The sequence below is a fragment of the Petaurus breviceps genome, unplaced genomic scaffold (assembly GCF_028583685.1).
Source record: "Petaurus breviceps papuanus isolate PSGF00001 unplaced genomic scaffold, PetGlider_PUasm1.0 90994, whole genome shotgun sequence".
Classification (NCBI taxonomy): Eukaryota; Metazoa; Chordata; class Mammalia; order Diprotodontia; family Petauridae; genus Petaurus; species Petaurus breviceps.
In genome coordinates, this window is record NW_027187393.1 from 7565536 (window position 1) to 7583951 (window position 18416).

At 39.2% G+C, this 18416-nt stretch overlaps 1 protein-coding gene across 1 annotated transcript in view; it reads left to right on the forward strand.

Annotated features, from left to right (window-relative positions):
- The window catches only part of CNBD2 (cyclic nucleotide binding domain containing 2), a 68309-nt gene that overhangs the window by 39106 nt on the left and 10787 nt on the right, over nt 1-18416 (forward strand). The window contains 3 exon segments of the mRNA XM_069077561.1: nt 4371-4485; nt 7458-7632; nt 14397-14529. Coding sequence (XP_068933662.1) covers nt 4371-4485; nt 7458-7632; nt 14397-14529 — 423 coding nt within the window.

Consider the following 18416-nt stretch of genomic DNA (forward strand, 5'->3'; position numbering starts at 1 on the left):
GGTGGCTGTGGGTTCGGGAGGGACTGAGGTTTGGTTTGCCCCCGTCAACAAAAAAACCCCACAAAAAAAAAAAAGCAATGTACCTTTGTGGGGAAATTAACCCCACCTAACTGCCAAAAAAAAAAAAAAAAAAAAAAAAAAAAAAAAAGAGTCTGACCATATTTGAGTGTGGCTAAGGTAGGATGGAGGAATAGATTATGGGAAATGGGTAAGTTGAGGAACTGGGAAGTAAGGGAAGTAATGTAATATCAGTATGTATGTTGAAGTCCCCTAGCATGAGGGCAGGGGTTGAGGAGGCAAGAAAGATGGAGTTCATTGAAGAAGAAAAGGAGTATTGTGGAAGGTGGTAGACAATCACTCCCAGAATTTTTATTAGGGGTAGATATGGATTGAGCCAACCTCAAGGAGGAGAGGTTGAATGAAAGTTGAAGTGGGAGAACCTGGAAATGGCAATGGGAAGCAAAGAGTATTCCAACTACCCCCGTTTCCACCAGGGAGTGAGGTGTCAAAAATGAGTGAAAGTTGTGCCAGTGCTAGAAAGAGAATGCACCTTTTTGTAGTATATACTCAGTAGTGATATTAATGGGTCAAAAGTTTATGAACAATTTAGTGATTTTGGGAGAGGATATAATTCTGAACTATTTTTCAGAATGATTGGACCACATTACAGCTCCATCAACCGTTTATCAGTGTGCCTGAATTCCTACAGTGCCTCTAACATTTCAATCTTTTATAATCTTTACAATTTTGAAAAATGTGAGGTAAAATTTCAGAGTTTTTAAATGTACATTTTTTATATTACTTGTGATTTGGAGCAATATTTTATGTGGTGGTTGTTAGTTTGCAATTCTTCTTTTGAAAACTGTTCATTTCCTCATACCATTTGTCTCTTAGGGTAGGGTTCTTGGTCGTGTGTGTGTGTGTGTGTGTGTGTGTGTGTGTGTGTGAGAGAGAGAGAGAGAGAGAGAGAGAGAGAGAGGAGAGAGGGGAGAGAGAGAGAGCAGAGAGAGAGAAAGGGAGGAGAAAGAGTTCATTATTTAGACCCTCATCTATCAAATGGTCTATTACAATTAGCATCCCTATAGTTTCTCTTATCTCTGATCCATCCTCCATACAATTCCCAAATTAATATTCCTAAAGCACATCTGATCATGTCACTCCCCTGTTCATGAAGCTCTCAGTTGCCTCAGGAACAAAATACAGACTCCTCTGTCTGGTATTTAAAGCCCTTTACAATCTGGCTCCAGCTATCTTCATAGACTAATTTCATATTACTCCCTCTGGGGCATGGCATATTCTAGTCTGGCCTCTTTACTGTTCTCTATACATGCCATTCCACCTCCCACTTCCAGGGCTCTGCCCAGGGTAACCCCTCCCTGGAATGTTCTCACTCCTTACCTGTGCTTCCCCAGCTCCTTCCAGGGATCTAAGGGTCGTAGTCTACACAAGGCCTTTCCTGAACCTTCCTCAACCTGCCCCCCAGTTGTTAGTTTTCTCCCCCACCCTCGGATTATTTTGCAAGTATTTGGTATTGATATGTGTACGTAGTATTTTCCCAGTAAGAGAACATAAGCACCTTGAGGGATGAAGTTGTTTTGTTTTTGTCTTCGTATCTGTAGCGCCTAGCTCAGTGTCTGGCATATCATTAATCAATATTTGTTGAATTGGAATTTAAGTTGTTTGTTCATATTGACAACTTCATATTAATAGCATCTACTGGTTCATAAAAGCTAAACTCCTTGAGGATAGGTATCCTCAGTACCTTAGTCATGACAGGCCTTTAACAAATGCTCCATGAATTGAGTTGAGTTCTCTAAACTTTTTTTAATCACTTAATCCTGCAAGTTAAAGAATTTTAATCTTGCAATCTCAATATGTGCTTATTAACTTACTTATAAATTATATGTAGGTACTACTATACTAATAATAATATATATTATTAAACACACAAAAGCAAAAATTGAAAAAGAATGAGATAGAGAATAATACTTGACTCTAGAATCAATAGGGAGTCACTGAAGTTTATTGAGAAGGGCAGTAGCAAGTCAGACCTAGGCTATAGGAAAATTACTTTGTTAGCTGTGCCTTGAAGATAGATTCGAGTGGAGAGATAATTGAAGCAGAAAGACCAATTAGGAAGCTATTGCAAAAGGCCAGGCAAGGGATGATGATATCCCACAGAGTGGATATGTGGAAACAGAAGCAACAAGATTTGGCAACCAATTGGCTGTGAGGGTTTCGAAAGAATGACTCATCAAGAATATCACCAGGTTATGAACCTGGGTGATTGGAAGGATGGCAGTGTTTGACAACAGCAGGGATTTTCTGCCGAGGGGTAGGTTTGAGGGCAATGATAATATTATGAGAACCTTGATGGATTATGGACCATCCACACCAATGCTTGTCACCCTGTCCCATCTAAAACAAAAAGGGAGAAGAGATAGGGCTCTTATTCACAGATCACTACCCTGGAAGCGGGGTGGGGAGGGAGCAAGAACTAGAGTGAGGAATTTTCCCCGTGGCACCAGCAGCAGTAAGTGGGTGCCAGGATAATGCTCACATTGTAACTACTTGCAGAAGGGGGGTCAGAAGGGAAGAGGTTAGGAGCTTGGATTGCTGATGGAGGAGAGTGATCTGGTGTTGGTGTCACAGTTGTTTGCCATACAAATCCCAGGATTGGCTACTGTGGGTTTCACTCTCAGGTGACTGTCGCCCTGGAGACCCCAGACCACTTTGGAGACTCTGCCCTAAGCCTTCAGGAGTCTTTGCCACTAGATGGTGCCCTCCTGGTTCTGAGCAACACAGTGATGTTCCCTTTGAGTCCCATAGAGAAATGACAAAACAAAGCATTTCCTATATGACAGCTCTGTAAGGGAGACAACTGTTATCTCCATTTTATGGAAGAGGAAATTTTGACTCAAGAAATGAAGTGATGTCCCTGTGGGTGCAGAGGAGCTGTTTGTCCTTTGTTCTTAGTCAGGACTGGAGCCCAAGTCTTCAATCTTTAAGCCCCATCCCCTTTGCCCCATGCTGTGCTGCATCTCCAGTGATATAAAAATGTTGGGGCGGCTAGGTGGCCCAGTGAATAGAGTACCAGCCCCAGAGTCAGGAGGACCTGAGTTCAAATTCGACCTCAGACACTTAACACTTACTAGCCATGTGACTTTGGGCAAGTCAATTAACCCCAATTGTCCTGCCTTCCCCTCTCTAAAAGGTAAAAGAAAAAAAAAAACTTCACATTTTGTATCTTTTTAAAAAAATAATATTTTAAGATTTAGCTCTTCTCAGCAATACAACAATCTGAAACAATTAAAAAATTTAAATTAAAATTTAAATTAAAAATAAAACAAAACCAACGGAAGGACTTAGGATGAAAAATGATATCCATCCCCAGAGAAAGAACTGATGGTGTCTGAATATAGATTGAAGTATATTTTTGCGGTTTTTTTAACTTTCATTATTTTTCTTGAGGTTTTTTTTGTTTATGTTTTTTTCACAAAGTGACTATTATGGATATGTTTAAAAATAATACAACATCAATGGTTTTGAGTCTGGTACTGGCTCTGGAATATATGCATTCTCTCTAAGTTGAAGATGGAAGTCATATGAGAGCAGGAATCGCTGGGTTTTTGTCTTTCTTTGTATTCCTAATGCGTAGCACAGTGTGTGGAACATAGTAGGTGTTTATTAAATGCTTGCTCAGTAATAAAAAAAATACTATTTTATTTTCTCCCCAATTACATGTAAGAACAAATTGTAACATTCATTTTTTTTATTGAGCTTCAAATTCTATCCCTTCTTTTCCCTCCCCCTTCCTTGAGACAGTAAGCAATTTGATATAGGTTATGTGATGTAGGTTTTATGTGCAATGATGTAAAACCTATTTCCATATGAGTCATTTTGTGAAAAAAAAACCTCAAAAGATAAAAGAAGGAAAGAGAAAAATAGTATGCTGTGGTCTATATTCAGATGCCATCAGTTCTTTCTCTGGAGGTGGATAGCATATTTTCATTGAGAGTCCTTTGGGATTGTCTTGGATTATTGTGTTGCTAAGAACAGCTAAGTCATTCACAGTTGTTCATCGTACAATATTGCTATCACTGTGTACAACATTCTCCTGGTTCTGCTCACTTCACTCTGCATCAGTTCGTGTAAGTCTTTCCAGGTTTTTCTGCTTGTCATTTCTTATAGCAATTTTAAAATAATATTCCATTACAATCATATACCTCCTATTTTGAATCTTGAAATTTCCTCTTTGCAGGCTCGGTTCCTGGGTCCCTTCTAAAATAGCCTGATACTAAGCTCATACCCAGAATTAGATTGACTTAGGTCTCTGGGATTTACCCTACCATTTTCCTTGACACATCTAGGGCCTATGTGACGTCATCCGGCTTTTGGATCTTTCAACTTGTCTCTCCTACTACAAGTGGATATGGCAGCTGCTGACACCACTGGATCGCAGCCTTCTGGACACTCCGAAACTTGGTAGAGGCATAGAATTGCTAGCTGTGGTTAGGGTGCCCCTGGGCTTCCAAAATCTGACAATGAATAGGTTTAGCAGAAATAAACTCCAGTCTCTTGCCTGGGGCATATAAAGCCTGAGAATATTAACAGTGAAAAGGCCCTTAGAGACCATCACAACCAAACCCCTCACTGAACCAGAGAAGTAGAATCTCAGAGCTGTCAGGGACTTCAAATACCATCTAATCCAATCTGTCCTTGACTAAGAACTCAACTTCACAATATCCCCAGCCCAGTGATCATTCAGCCTTTCCTTGAGGGCTTTCAGGGAGAGGGGAGCCTCCCCAGTCATCTCTTTTTACTTTATGGAATTCTCTCCTTTATATTTGGGGGAACTGAGGCCCAGAGATAGGTTGAGACTTCCCCCAAGGTCACACAGTGAATTAAGGCAAAATCATAACTAGTACCCAAGTCACCCAACCCCTATTCAACAATTTATTTCCAACTGTCGTTCTTTTGAGGGGGCACACTCAGGAGGTATGATCGGTTATATTCATGTTCTTCATTTAAAGTCCTTTATCATTCTCTTTCTTGCCTTACACTTCTAGGCTTCTTTCACATTACTGTCCCTCCTCCCTTCCATTTCTTAAAGGCTTCTTCCAAGAAAAGTGGCACCTCCCACAGGAAGCTTTTCTGACGAGGTGCTATTGCCCTCCTCCCCAAATTACTTTGTATATGTTTTGCACTTATGTGTATACATGTAATTTCCTCCCTCTTCTCTTTGTTGTCCCCAAACTCTCACACAGTTCCTGACTCATACATAATAAATTCTCCCTCAACTGAGTTTAATTCACCATGTCTAGTTCTTATTCCATGATTCATTTTTCTGATCCTTTCATAACCTCTTGGTTCCTTCTCTGGTGACTGAGAGGTAGGGTCATATAGTGGCAAGAATGTCTAGGCCTCTGTTTCCCCAATTGCAAAATGAGGGGATTGTGCTACCCACACTTTACCATCCCTCTTGGCTTGACCCAGCTATGCCCTTGTCTTGCTCCTGAGCCTGTACCGAATTTATGAGGGCACTGCATTTTCCTCTTGCTGTGCTTTCTCCCTTTTAGGGCTAGGTAGGACCTCAGAGCCATATTCTCAGAAGGGCTCTCTCCATATTAGTCTGGGGCCAGTATTCATTAGAAGCAGCTTCTCCTAGAAATTTGACCAGCTTAGACCATCCCCTCTCCTTTGGAAGCTTCCTCCTTGACACATAGACACTCACAGACAAACAGAGTTTCTAGCTGGAAATGCAAGAAATGGGAACCCTTGGGCTAGTGCCAGAGGTCCTAACTCAAAGGGAGACACACACATAAGAGCAGGGTAGGGAGAGAGTTCCTGAGGATACCAGGTCTTGCACAATCCCACTTGCCATATGTACGAAGAATCAGTAATCAACAATAACTCCACAGTAAGTCTGTGGAGGGGCCCATTAGAAAATCTCTGGGGTTGATTTATGTCAGCCTCATTGCTTCTGGGTAGGGGCAAGGAATGATCTGCCATTTCTCTCCTGCTGTATGCACAGGCAGCTGTTTATAGCTTGTCACATCTGTGACTGAACCCCCTGAGGTTTCTATGCTGAATTATACTCATCTTCAACTTTAAAAACCCTGCAGCCTTGGGTGAATGGGACTGAATCCCAGAATCCCTTATGTCCCTTGATATGGAGGAAGAGCTGTATCTTTCTCCTAAGGTCTCTTCAAGTGAATAGCGCCAAGCTTTGGAGGAGGGAGATGGGAGGAAGTCACTAAGTATTTGTCATGATTTCAACACTCAGGGACCCTTTCTCTTTGTCTTTTCCTTAAAATGATATTTCCAAATTGTAAACTAAATATCAACAAAAAACCAAATGACCCAAATACCCCTACTCTAACCCTATTCATAACAAAAAATTAATAACAGTAATAGTGTCATCAGAGATATGTATGACTAGAAAGGGTTACTGAAGCATTAAAAAAAAACAGCATAGGAAGAACAGAAGGAAATCAAAGGAGACATAGATAAGCAGGTCAACTTTGAAATTAACATTGTTATCCTAGTTAATATTTATATAGCACTTAATATGTGCCAGGCACTGTTTTAAGTGTTTTACAATTATTATCTCATTTGATCCTCACAACAACTTTGGGAGGTGAGTGCTATTATTATAATACCAATTTTACAGAAGAGGAAACTGAGGCAAACAAAGTTTAAGTGATTTGCCCAGGGGTTACATAGCTAATAAATGTTTCAGGTCAGATTAGAACTCAGGTCTTCCTTACTCCAGACCCAGTGTGCTATCTATCATGCCACCTAACTGCACCTCCCCCCCCACACACATTCACATGTTAAATTTATTATATACTAAAAGAAAAAGCAAACTATATATGATGGAGAGTCAGGGTTTCATTCACAATTGTCTTTTTCTGCCTTACTTTGCATATGGAAATTTTGGTTCTACCTGGTGTTAAGGTCAGAATAAAAAAATTTAAGAGAACAAAAAAAGTTTTTAAAAATTTAAAAATAAAAAGATTGAAGGTCAAGGAATAACAAAAAAGATGAACTCTACCACTGCCTCCCAGTGAGAAAGAGAGAGAGAGAGAGAGAGCGAGAGAGAGAGAGAGAGAGAGAGAGAGAGAGAGAGAGAGAGAGAGAGGCCTCTAGCAGACTGGGTGAATAAACCATGTAGGGATACCCAGGAGAACACTGACAAGAGTTGAACAGGATTAGTAGGAAGGATGGGTTGCAATCAGCACCAGGGAAGCAAATATGCCTTTTGATGAAAATGCCAATCTGTCAAAGCATCAAAGTATTTATAATAGCTTATTTTCTTCATGTCTCCTTCCCATTTCTGTGCTTGTCTTTTTACATAGAAAGGTATTTTTAAACACTTTAAAAATTTTAAATTTAACAATCTTAATGTAAACCCACTCATGCTTCACTTAGAGAAATCTGATTTTCTCTAACAGAAAGCTTTCCCCGGAAAAGGTTTAAAGATTTTCAGCTCAAATCCTATCCAGTACTGGACTTCAGTAATCTGAAAATGGCACATATGGAGAAGATTAGGCAGGGAGAAAAATCTGACAGTCTCAAAGACCATCAAGACAATTCAACTGGCTCCAAATCCTTGAATTCACAGAACAAGTGAGTAGGGTTTGGGAAACAAAGAAACTCCAATCTCAGAGTCGGGGAGAACAGGAGATTTCTGGTGGGAGGTTGTGGGGAAGACAGTTATTGGTTAGGAAAGGTGGGAAGCTCTCCCTCATCAAAGAGGCATCCAGTTCTACAGTCTCAGAGCTAGAAGGAACCTACCTGAGATCCCATCCAATTGCCCAGCTACCCACTGGTCCCCTCATTACAACAGCTGCTCTGCCCTTGGATTTAGCATGTACCATTTAAGTATTGTCTTTGGAACACCATCAGGAGATAATGAACTAGGTGTGAGGAACTAGGGACTTGCCAATTCAATTAAACAATTAATTTGTTAATTATTAAATAATCAAATATTAATAACTATAATTATATATAATTATAATTAATGATAAACATAACCAATAAATAATTAAATAATGATTATCTAAATAATTCAATTAAACAAACATTTATTAAATGCCTTCTATGTGCAAAGCACTGTATTAGGTACTAGAGATACAAAACCAAAATGAAAAATAGTCTAGTTTTCAAGGAGGACCCATTTTATTGGCAGATATATTGTACTGAGTTGGGGTAGGGGTTACAACATTTACATAGATAAATAAATACAATACAGTCTAAGGAGGGAGAGAGAACTGATTTTGAGGGTAGTCAGGAAAGGCTTATCATGGGAGATATCTCACCTGAGTCTTGAAGGAGATCAAGAATTAAAAGGCGTAGAGGGGTAGAGGAGGTGTATTCCAAGTGCAGGGACAGCCCTTAAAAAGGTATGGAAGTGTGAGATAGAATACCAAGTTCAGGGTCAGATGACCATTTTGACCATAACATAGAGTGTTTGAAGGAAAAGGCTTCCTTCCCCACCATTTAATTGACTTTTTTTGTTATTTGAGCTACATTGATTTTGTTTATGGAAAAGTCTTTACATTTTATGTAATCAGAATTGTCTCTTATATTTTATGATCATCTCAATCCTTTTGCTTGTTTGAGAATTCTCTCCATAGTCATAGTTGTGTAAGTTATGTCCTTCCATTTTCCCCTAATTTTTAAAATGATGTGACCTTTTATATTTAGACTGCAAATCCATTTAGAACTTACTATGGTGTATGATGTAAGATGCTGATATAAACTTAATTTCTCTCAAACTGCTTTCCAGTTTTCCAAGTAATTTTCGTTAATTTAGGAATCTTTCCTCACACTAGTTTGTATTCTTGGGTTTATTGAATACTAGGTGTCTATGTTAAACTGCTTCTGGGTCTTGCTTACTTAGTCTGTTCCATTGATCAACTTTTCTATTTTTTGAAACTGCACCAAATAGTTTTTTACAGTATAATTTGACATCTGGTCATACCAGGTCATTTCTACTTTTCTCCCCCTTGAGACCTTTTGTTCCTTCTGATGAATTTTTGTTATTATTTTATCTAGTTCTAAAAAGTAAAACCTTTGGTAGTTTAATTGGTTTGGCACTAAATGTGTAAATCAATTTAGCTAGAACTGTCATTTTTCTTATATAGTTACAGCTAAACCATGAAATAGAAGAATCTTTTCAACTATTTGTCTTCCTTTATTTTGATAAAGAAAAAGTATTTTGTAATAGTAGTCATGAAAATCCCAAGTATGTCTGACAAGTTAACTTTCAGATACCTATTAGCCATTTTTATTCTGGCATTTCCAGTTTAAAGATGATTTTCTTTGGCAAAGAAAACAAGCCCTGCCTCCCCCCCCCCCCCCAAAAAAAAAAAAAGGTTGAGTAGTCCAGCCTTCTCTCTGTCATCTGTTATCACTGCCTTAGGCAGCAGGGTCCCATCTTTTTTTTTTTTGATCCTCCTCTTTCCCTCAGGATAACTTAAAAACGATCCTTGTGTGGAATAGTGATTGCTTATACCGCCAAACATAGTTGATGTGTTGGCTAGTTTTACTGAACTGCATATTTTGTCTATCTTTTTGATCTTTGTTCCAAGGAGCAGTTTGCTGCATATGAGAGTAGGGAGAGATTGTATTTGAAAATTATTGTGATTATTTGAAAATTAATGTGATATGAAAACAAAAGGCAGGAACAAAAAAGGAAATGAGAAGGTTTTTGTCTTTATCATTCTTCATCAATCTTAACCTCATTCTCAATGTTATTAGGATTTCTGACATCCTTATAGGACTTACCTGGCTTTTGTATTCATCCTCTATTACCTGCCCTTGCTTCTATCTTTTAAATTTTTTATTGATATCTTTTTTTTACATGTCCTTTTAAAGTATAAGTTGGAGCCAGAGTGTAGATTGATGCATACATCTATATGTATGTGTGTGTGTATACATATATATATATATATATATATATCTGTATATATAGAGGCATGACCAATCCATTTCTTCATTTCTGGGCTCTGGGCATTTTCTCTGGCTTTCCCCCATGCCTGGAATGCTCTCCCCTTTGAATATATTTGCTTGCATGTTATCTCTTCCACTAGATTGTTGTAAGTTCTTTGAGTGCAGGAGCTGTCTTTTGCCTCTTTTTGTATCCCCAGCACCAAGAACAGTATGTGGCACATAGTAGGCATGCAATCAATGTTTCTTGAATTGAAACCTGTGATTTTGTTTTGCTTGATTATTTATGTTTATAAAGAAAGGTTTTGTTTTTCTTGGTTTTTCAAAAGGAGGTTAGAGAAATGGTGGATTTTTGCTAGAAAAAAATTAATAAAAAATAATAAAGAAGTTGGCCAGTTTCCTGTGTATCCACAGGACTGATTTTTTTTTGATTGATCCTTTTTGTTAACTTGCCCTTCCCCTCCCCCACTAAAATAATTTAGAATTCTTTCTTTTTTTTCATCTCTCTAGATTTAACATTCTCTGTGGAATTTTTTTTTAAAGCAATTGGGGTTAAGTAACTTGCTCAAGGTTACAGGGCCAGTTATTTTGTGTGGGAGCCAAGTATCTGAGGCTGGAACCAATCCCAGGTCTCCCAAAGCTGGGGCCAGTGCTCTTACTCACTGCGCCACCTGGCTGCCCCTCTCTGTGGAATTTTAAGACATGATTTCTGACCTATCACTTCTCTGAATCCTTTAATATCTGATCTCCAAAAATCTAGAGTACATTTCAGACTACATCTAGTTTTCCTGGTCTCTATCATAGATTCCAGAATGAATTGGGTCATTTTCCCTCAAGGTTCCCATCATTTCTACTTTAGTTATCAGCTCATTGTCAGAATTAGATTCAGAGTAATGGCTCCTCTGGTTACTTTCTCTCCCTGTTTAAGGATGAAATTATCATCAAGCAAGCTAGGAAATTATTATCTGCTCTCCTTTTGGCAGAGGGAGAGATCTAACAGATGGAGTCTGCCCATCACTACTGTATTATGCCTTGGTGATAGGCTTGTGATCTGTTTCCTAAACTCATGTCTTTCCTCTTCTCTCAGAATCTGCTAACTATATTCCCATGACAAGATCACTAATCAACAACAATAGCTCCCTCCTTCCATTAATCTGAAATTCTGATAGACAGTAAGCTATTTGAGGGCAAGACTATCTCATTTTTGTTCTCCTCTTTCAGAAAGATCCCCAGAAGCAGCTAGGAGCCAAGCAGATAGAGCACTGGTCCTGGAGTCAGGACAACCCTGAGTTCAAATCTGGCCTCAGACATCTATTAGTTATGTTACCTTGGGCAAGTCACTTCACCCTTGTTTGCCTCAGTTTCTACATCTGTAAAATGGGGAAAATAATAGCATTTATCTTTCGGGGTTGTTGTAAGGATCAACTGAAATAATATTTGTAAAGTGCTTACTTAGCACAGTGCACAGCACACAGTAGGTGCTCAATAAATTCTTGTTTCCTTCCTTTCCTTGTCACTTGTGCATAGCACTTGGCACATAGCTGCCTAATAAATGCTTTTTGATTGCTATGTCTAATGTGCTCCATTATCCTTTCTTTTACTGGTTCCTGGATTCCCTATATGAGTATATTTTCTTAAAATAAAATGCTATTCTATCACCTTCTTTTCCTCTATTCTGTTCCTTTTGAATAAGGAAGGAGACCCTTCCTAGAGGTGTATTCTAGCTAGGGTTCCCATTCTACCAGCCATCAGGGATACTCATGGGGTCAAATTTGCCTCCTTATATCATGATTTCTAGTTTGCCTTGTTTGTCACCTACACTTTGCGCATTTGTGAATAGACATTTGAGTCCGTAAGTTTTATTCTTGTCTTCTCTCTTGAATTTCCTGTGAATTTCTGGGAATCTCTGCTGTTATTCTTCCTACCTTGTAGTTTTATTCAATTGTACTTAGTTTACTAGACATGTGTAGGCATTTTTCCTCCTCCTTTCCTTTTTAGTTTAAAGCCCTTTTAATTAGACTTGCAAAACTCCAGGCAACACACACACACACACACACACACACACACACACACAGTCCTCAGGAGGTGTATTCCATTCCTGGACAACAATATCCCATCCTTCCGACATTTTAAACTGTCATCTAGAAGTTCATTCTTTTTAAGAAGATGGTGTCTGGGGAAACTAGATGGTGAAGTGAATAGAGCACCAATCCAGCCTCAGACACTCAACACTTAACTAGCTGTGTGACCTTGGGCAAGTCACTTAACCCCAATTGCCTTGCTTTTCCCCCCTCAAAAAAAAAGAGAGAGAGAGAGAGAAGATGGTGTCTGAGAAGAGGTATTGGATTTCTGGAATCAGCATCAGTGGTTCCTTTCCCAAATCTTATCTATCTCCTCTTAAGCCCTTGTTTTCATTTGGCAGCAGGGTTAAAAACACCCCTCTGCCTTTAAGGATTTCATTTTCTTGCTCAGAATTGCCCATTTTTTAACAATTCTTCCTGTGTTGCTCCTGGTAGGATCATGTCTCCATCTGAATCTCCAGAAGCTGGTAGTAATCTTCGTGTTTGAAAAGCCTTGGGAGATTTTCCTGTCAGTTCTGATCCAATTGTCCAGGAATTTTTTTTCCCTATGACATCATGGCTGCCTTTTCTTCATCTGAGGAAATTAAAGGAGAAAAGAACACCTTTCTAGTACATATTTACAAGTATCATTCTCCTCATTTACAGACTAGGAAAATGAAGTGCACAGAGGAGAAGTGGCTCCAGGACTTCCATATCTGCATTGCCGAGGGACAAACCCGTAGAGTTGAAGGCAGTGAGCTCTAGTGGGAAAAAGTGGGGGTATGTGGAGGCAGCAGAGGCTTTAGTTTGAATCCTGGCTCCAATACTGTGACCTTGGACAAATCACTTCACCTTTTGGAGCCTCAGTTTCCTATTCTACAAAATGGGAATAAAAATACTTCTAACGGTCACCACACAGTATGACTGTGAGAAAAGCACTTTAGAAATCTTAAGGCAATTGATCAATCAGTCAACAAGCTTTTATTACATGTCAGGCCGGGTGCTGGGAGTTAGGAAATGGGAGTTATGATGATTATCACAGTGACTTCACTCTTGTCTTCTCCTGGTGATTCATCACTGTGTACACATGACCCTGGGCTCTTGGAAGCTGTAATAGCTGGCTAGCTTGTATATAGAGCTTTAAGATTTGCAGAGCACTGTACATATGTCATCTCATTTGATTCCAACAACACCATAAGGAAGGTCTTATTATTTTCTTCATTTTATAGATGAGGAAACTGAACCTCAGTGAGGTTAGGTGACTTGTCCAGAATCATGCAGCTTGTGAATGTTTGAGGCAGGATTTGAACTCATCTCTTCCTAGCTCCAGGGCAGTTAGGTGGTGCAGTGGATAGAACATTGGGCTTGGAATCAACCTCAGACACTAGCTGTATGACCCTGAAAAAGTCACTTGACCCTGTTTGCCTCAGTTTCCTCATCTGTAAAATGAGCTGTAGAAGGAAATGGCAAACCACTCCAGTATCTCTGCCAAGAAAACTCCAATTGGGGTCACTACTGAAATGACTGAACAACAACTTCCTGACACCAGGTCCAGTGTGCCACCTAGCTATGCCAATGGACCATTGTGTTGAATATGAGCTGTATGAACTTATCTTTGTTCTCCTCTGTTGACAGAACAGACTGGCAGAGTCTACATCACTTTTGTCTTTGTAATCCTAGCTCCTGAATAAGTGAGTATTGATCTTTTGATGATTAATAATTTGCTGTTGTTGTTCAGTCCTTTCAGTCATGTCTGAGTCTTCGTGACCTCATTTGGGATTTTATTGGCAAAGACACCAGAATGGTTTGCCATTTCCTTCTACCGCTCATTTTACAGATGAGGAAGCTGAGGCAAACAAGGTTAAGTGACTTGCCCAGGGTCATACAGCTAGTAAGTATCTGAGGCCAGATTTGAACTCAGGAAGTTCCTGACTCTAGGCCCAGCATTCTATCCATTTGCTACCTAGCTTCCCTGATGATTAATAATCATTAATTATTACTCCTTTGGTTAAATTTTAAAAAATTACCCTCAAGGAAATTACATTCTGTAATAGAATACAAAATTTACGTAGTAAAATACAAGGTAATTTGAGTAAATACTTCTAACTCTAAATAGTATGAAACAAGAAGCACAGCTCTGTTTCCTTGGGCTATGCATGGAAATGGGTTCTTTATGGTGGACTCAGTCTCCTAACTCTGGATAAGTGAGAATTCTCCTGGAAGGGGGGAGGGGGAGTGATCAATAAAGATTGCTTAATAAATACTTGTTGATTGAGTCACCTAATGTTCTCAGCTCCTCCTGGGCCATCATAGGTGGACATTCAGGTTTCAGTGATGCTGATCTCTCATGAGAGATTCCCCGAATCCTTCTATTTTTAGATACTTCAGGATTGGCACTAGCTCCTGCCCCATTTCCTGCCCCATGGTCATGACGCCGTTTGGACCACTCCCAAAGGAGGCTGTGGTGGGCATCTATGTGAAGGTTCACAACCTGGAGCCAGGCAGCATTCTGGTAAAGTATTTACCAAGGTCCCTGGGTCCAGCTACTAGTAACATTACACTGTTTGTAATTGGAATCATGGAACCCAACAGACAGCAGAGCCCTGTGGTGGAAAGAGCACTGAATTAGTGTGGGCTAAGTTTCAAGATCCAACTTCCTGACTCGTTCTGTGACCTCAGAAGTCACTTTCCCTTTCTGAGTATCAGTCTTTTCATCTGTAAAGTGTTAACAGTAATAAAGATGATGATGATGATGATGATGATGATATTCACATTTTCCATTTCATAGGGTTTTTATGAGAAGGGTACTTTGCAAACTTTATGAAATGCTCTATGAAATATAAATTATTATTATTACACATCTGAGCCGACTATGTCCCCTTCAAAAGTCCCCCCTCTGCCTGCTAGAAAGCAACACCCTGATTCTAATCATATGTTGCTCTCTTTCAGGCACTTTTGGATTCAAGTTAGGAGAAATTCTGTTTTACATCTTTAGAGTTAAACCTCATTTGGGACTTCAAAATGGGAATTCCCTTCCCTTCCATCTCCCATGATTAGATTACCCTTCTTAGTTAAAAAAGCCCACTCCAAATGACTTTGGTACAAACTCATTTTCAAAACATATTTGCCTCCATTGAGAAGATAATACCAAATACTCCTCCGCCTACTGCTTCTGCAATTGGTTGCTACTACTACTACTACTGTTGTTCTTACTACTACTACTAATGGCTAGCATTATATAATGCTTTAAGGTTTTACATTTACTTGATCCTCACAACACCCTTGAGGAGTAGGTGCTACAGGTGTTATCCACATTTTACAAATGAGTAACTGAGGCAGGCAGCCGTTAAGTGACTTGCCCAAATATTATTTATGTTGTTTCCGTCATGTCTGACTCTTTGTGACCCCATTTGGGATATTCTTGGCAAAGACACAGAGTGGTTTGCCATTTCCTTCACCAGATCATTTTACAGATGAGGAAACTGAAACAAAGAGGATTAAATGACTTGACCAGGGTCACACAGCTAGTAAGAGTCTGAGGTCAGATTTGAACTCAGGTACTCCTGACCCCAGACCCAGTGCTCTATCTGCTATGTCACCTAGTGAGCAGTATTATGGAAAGACCAGGAGAAACAGAGGTGAACAACATCAAAAGCTATAAAGATGTCAAGTAGCATAAAGATTAAGAACAAGCCACCAGATTTAGCAGTCATAAGATCATTGGTAGCATGACTTTGGGGTCATTTTCATTTCAACTGAGGAGTGGGGTCCTGGAAGCAGGTCACTGGGGTGGTCCCAGTGAGTAGGAGGTGAGAAAATGCAGGCAAGGAGTGGAGATAACTCTTTCTAGATTTTCTTTTCTAGGAAGTTGAGGGAAGTTATAAGACAGCTGCTTCAAAAGACGGCAGGATCAGTTGAATATTTTTCAAAGATGGAGGAGACCTGACATATTTCTAGGCAATTGGTGAGGCTCCAACTGATGAGAAATTAAAAGACAAAGAGAGAAAGGAATGATCAAAGGGATCAAAGGTTGCTAGAGAAGCTGAGAAGGAATAGGATCAAGGGCACAGCTTTAGTAAGAAGGGTCACTTCTTCAGAGACATCAAAGGAAGAGAGAAATATGAGATGATGTGGAGCAGGGGTGTCAAACATGAGGCCTACAACACTCTCAAGTGCAGTCAGAAGCAGATTAAAATGTAATCAGAGATATTTAACAAAACAAATAAGAATACAAGAAAACATAGATAATATTAATATGTGGTTTTTCTTTTTTTTTTTTTTTGAGGAAGACAAGGCAGTTAGGGTTAAGTGACTTGCCCAAGGTCACACAGCTAGTAAATGTGTCAAGTGTCTGAGGCCGGATTTGAACTCAGGTCCTCCTGACTTCAGGGCTGATGCTCTATTCACTGGGCCACCTAGCTGCCCCCAACACGTGGTTTTTTAAGTCAATATGTATCTTGCAGGGATCCTTATGTATGGCTTAGTAGCCCCATTTCTATTTGAATTTGACACCACTGGGTTAAATGTAGGTTAGATGTGGGGAGAATGGGCAGAGGACGTTCATGGTAGCTGGACTTAATTCTCTTAGTAGACAATGTCTTCTCCTGAAAAGGAGGGAAGAGGTGGCATGTGGGGCTTGAGGAAGAAAAAAAAGATTTGGAAGAACTTCAGCAAAAAGTTGGTCAACCAGGGGAGAATAGAAAGATTGCTGTGCCCTGTTGAGGGCCCATGTAAATATAGATAACATAGGATAAGAGTAGAAAAGTCATAGGGAAGGGGTAAACAAGGTGGGGCTTGGCAAGGGGGGTATGGCAAATGAATAAGGAGAAAAGCATTTAAGGATAAAGAATCACACTAACTGAAATGGCCAACTGGGGCCGGAGCAGAGGTGAAGACAGAGAGGGGTGAGTGCGAGAGGTTATGGTTAAAAAAAAGAACAGATTTACAGAGATTAAGAATGAGGTAAAAGGGTACAAGGGGTTATTGTCAAATAGGGGAATTTCAAAATACAGAATCATGGAGTAATATAATGATGGTGCAATCTAAAGTAGGACCAGACCTGTGAGTAGCTAAGTTGGAGCTAAGATAGAGACCATAAGAGGTGATGAGTTGATGACCTGGGACCCCCAGAGTGATTAAGGGCACATAGACATCTGTAACGAAGTGCCCAAGTATGAAGTCTTGGAATGGAGAGGAAGACTGTGAACCAGGTACTGAACATTGTTGGTGGAATTGTGAATTGGAGCTGCTGTTCTGGAAAGTAATTTGGAACTGTGCCCCCAAAGTTACATGACTCTGCTTTCCTTTGACCCATAAACAACACTACTAGATATAAAAGAAATAAGAAAAGGTTTTATATGCAAATATATACATATTTGTGTATATATATTTATGGCAGGTCTTTTTGTAGTCATGAAGAATTAGAAACTAAGGAGATGTCTATCAATTGAGAAATGGATTAACAAATTATGGTATATGAAAGTAATAGAATATTATTGTGATGTAAGAAATAATGAAGTACTATTTTGCACCCATCAGACTGGCTAAATGACACCAAAGGAAAATTACAAATGTTAGAGGGAACGTGAGAAAATAGGTTTGCTAGTGCACTGTTGGTGGATTTGTGAACGGGTCCAATCATTCTGGAGAACAATTTGGAACTAAGCCCAAAAAAGCTATTAGACTATATTTACCCTTTGTCCCAACTATACTGCTAAAAGGTTAATGCCTCAAAGAGATCAAAGAAACAGGAAAAGGACCCCTAGGTGCAAAAATATTTATAGCAGCTCTTTTTGTGGTGGCAAAGAATTGGAAACTGAGAGGATACCCATGAAGTGGGGAATGACTGGACAAGTTATTACATATAATGTGATGTAATACTATTATATAATACAAATGATGAAGGGGAATGGTTTCAGAAAAATGTTAGAAGACTTGTATGAACTGATGCAAAGTGCAAGTGAGCAGAACCAGGAGAACAATTTATGTAATGACAACAATATGGTAAAACTACTCTGAAAGATCAATACAGTGACTCATCACAAAGGACTCACAATGAAATATACTATTTGCTTCCAGGAAAAGAACTGATGGACCCAGAGTACAGATTAGAGCATATTTTCCCTATTATTCTTAGAACATAGTTAATGTGGAATGCATGACTATATATATTTATAATGATTTTGTTTTTCTGGATTTCTCAATAGGTCAAGGAGGGAGAGAGAATTTTGAAACTGAAAATAAAATAAAATTGAATTAAAGCTTGAATAAATAAATAAGAGGTTTCAGAGAAACCTGGGAAGAGTTGTATGAACTGGTATAGAGTGAAATGAGAAGAACCAGGAGAATGATTTATGCAATAACAACATTGTAAAAGTTGGCAATTTTGAAAGATTTAAG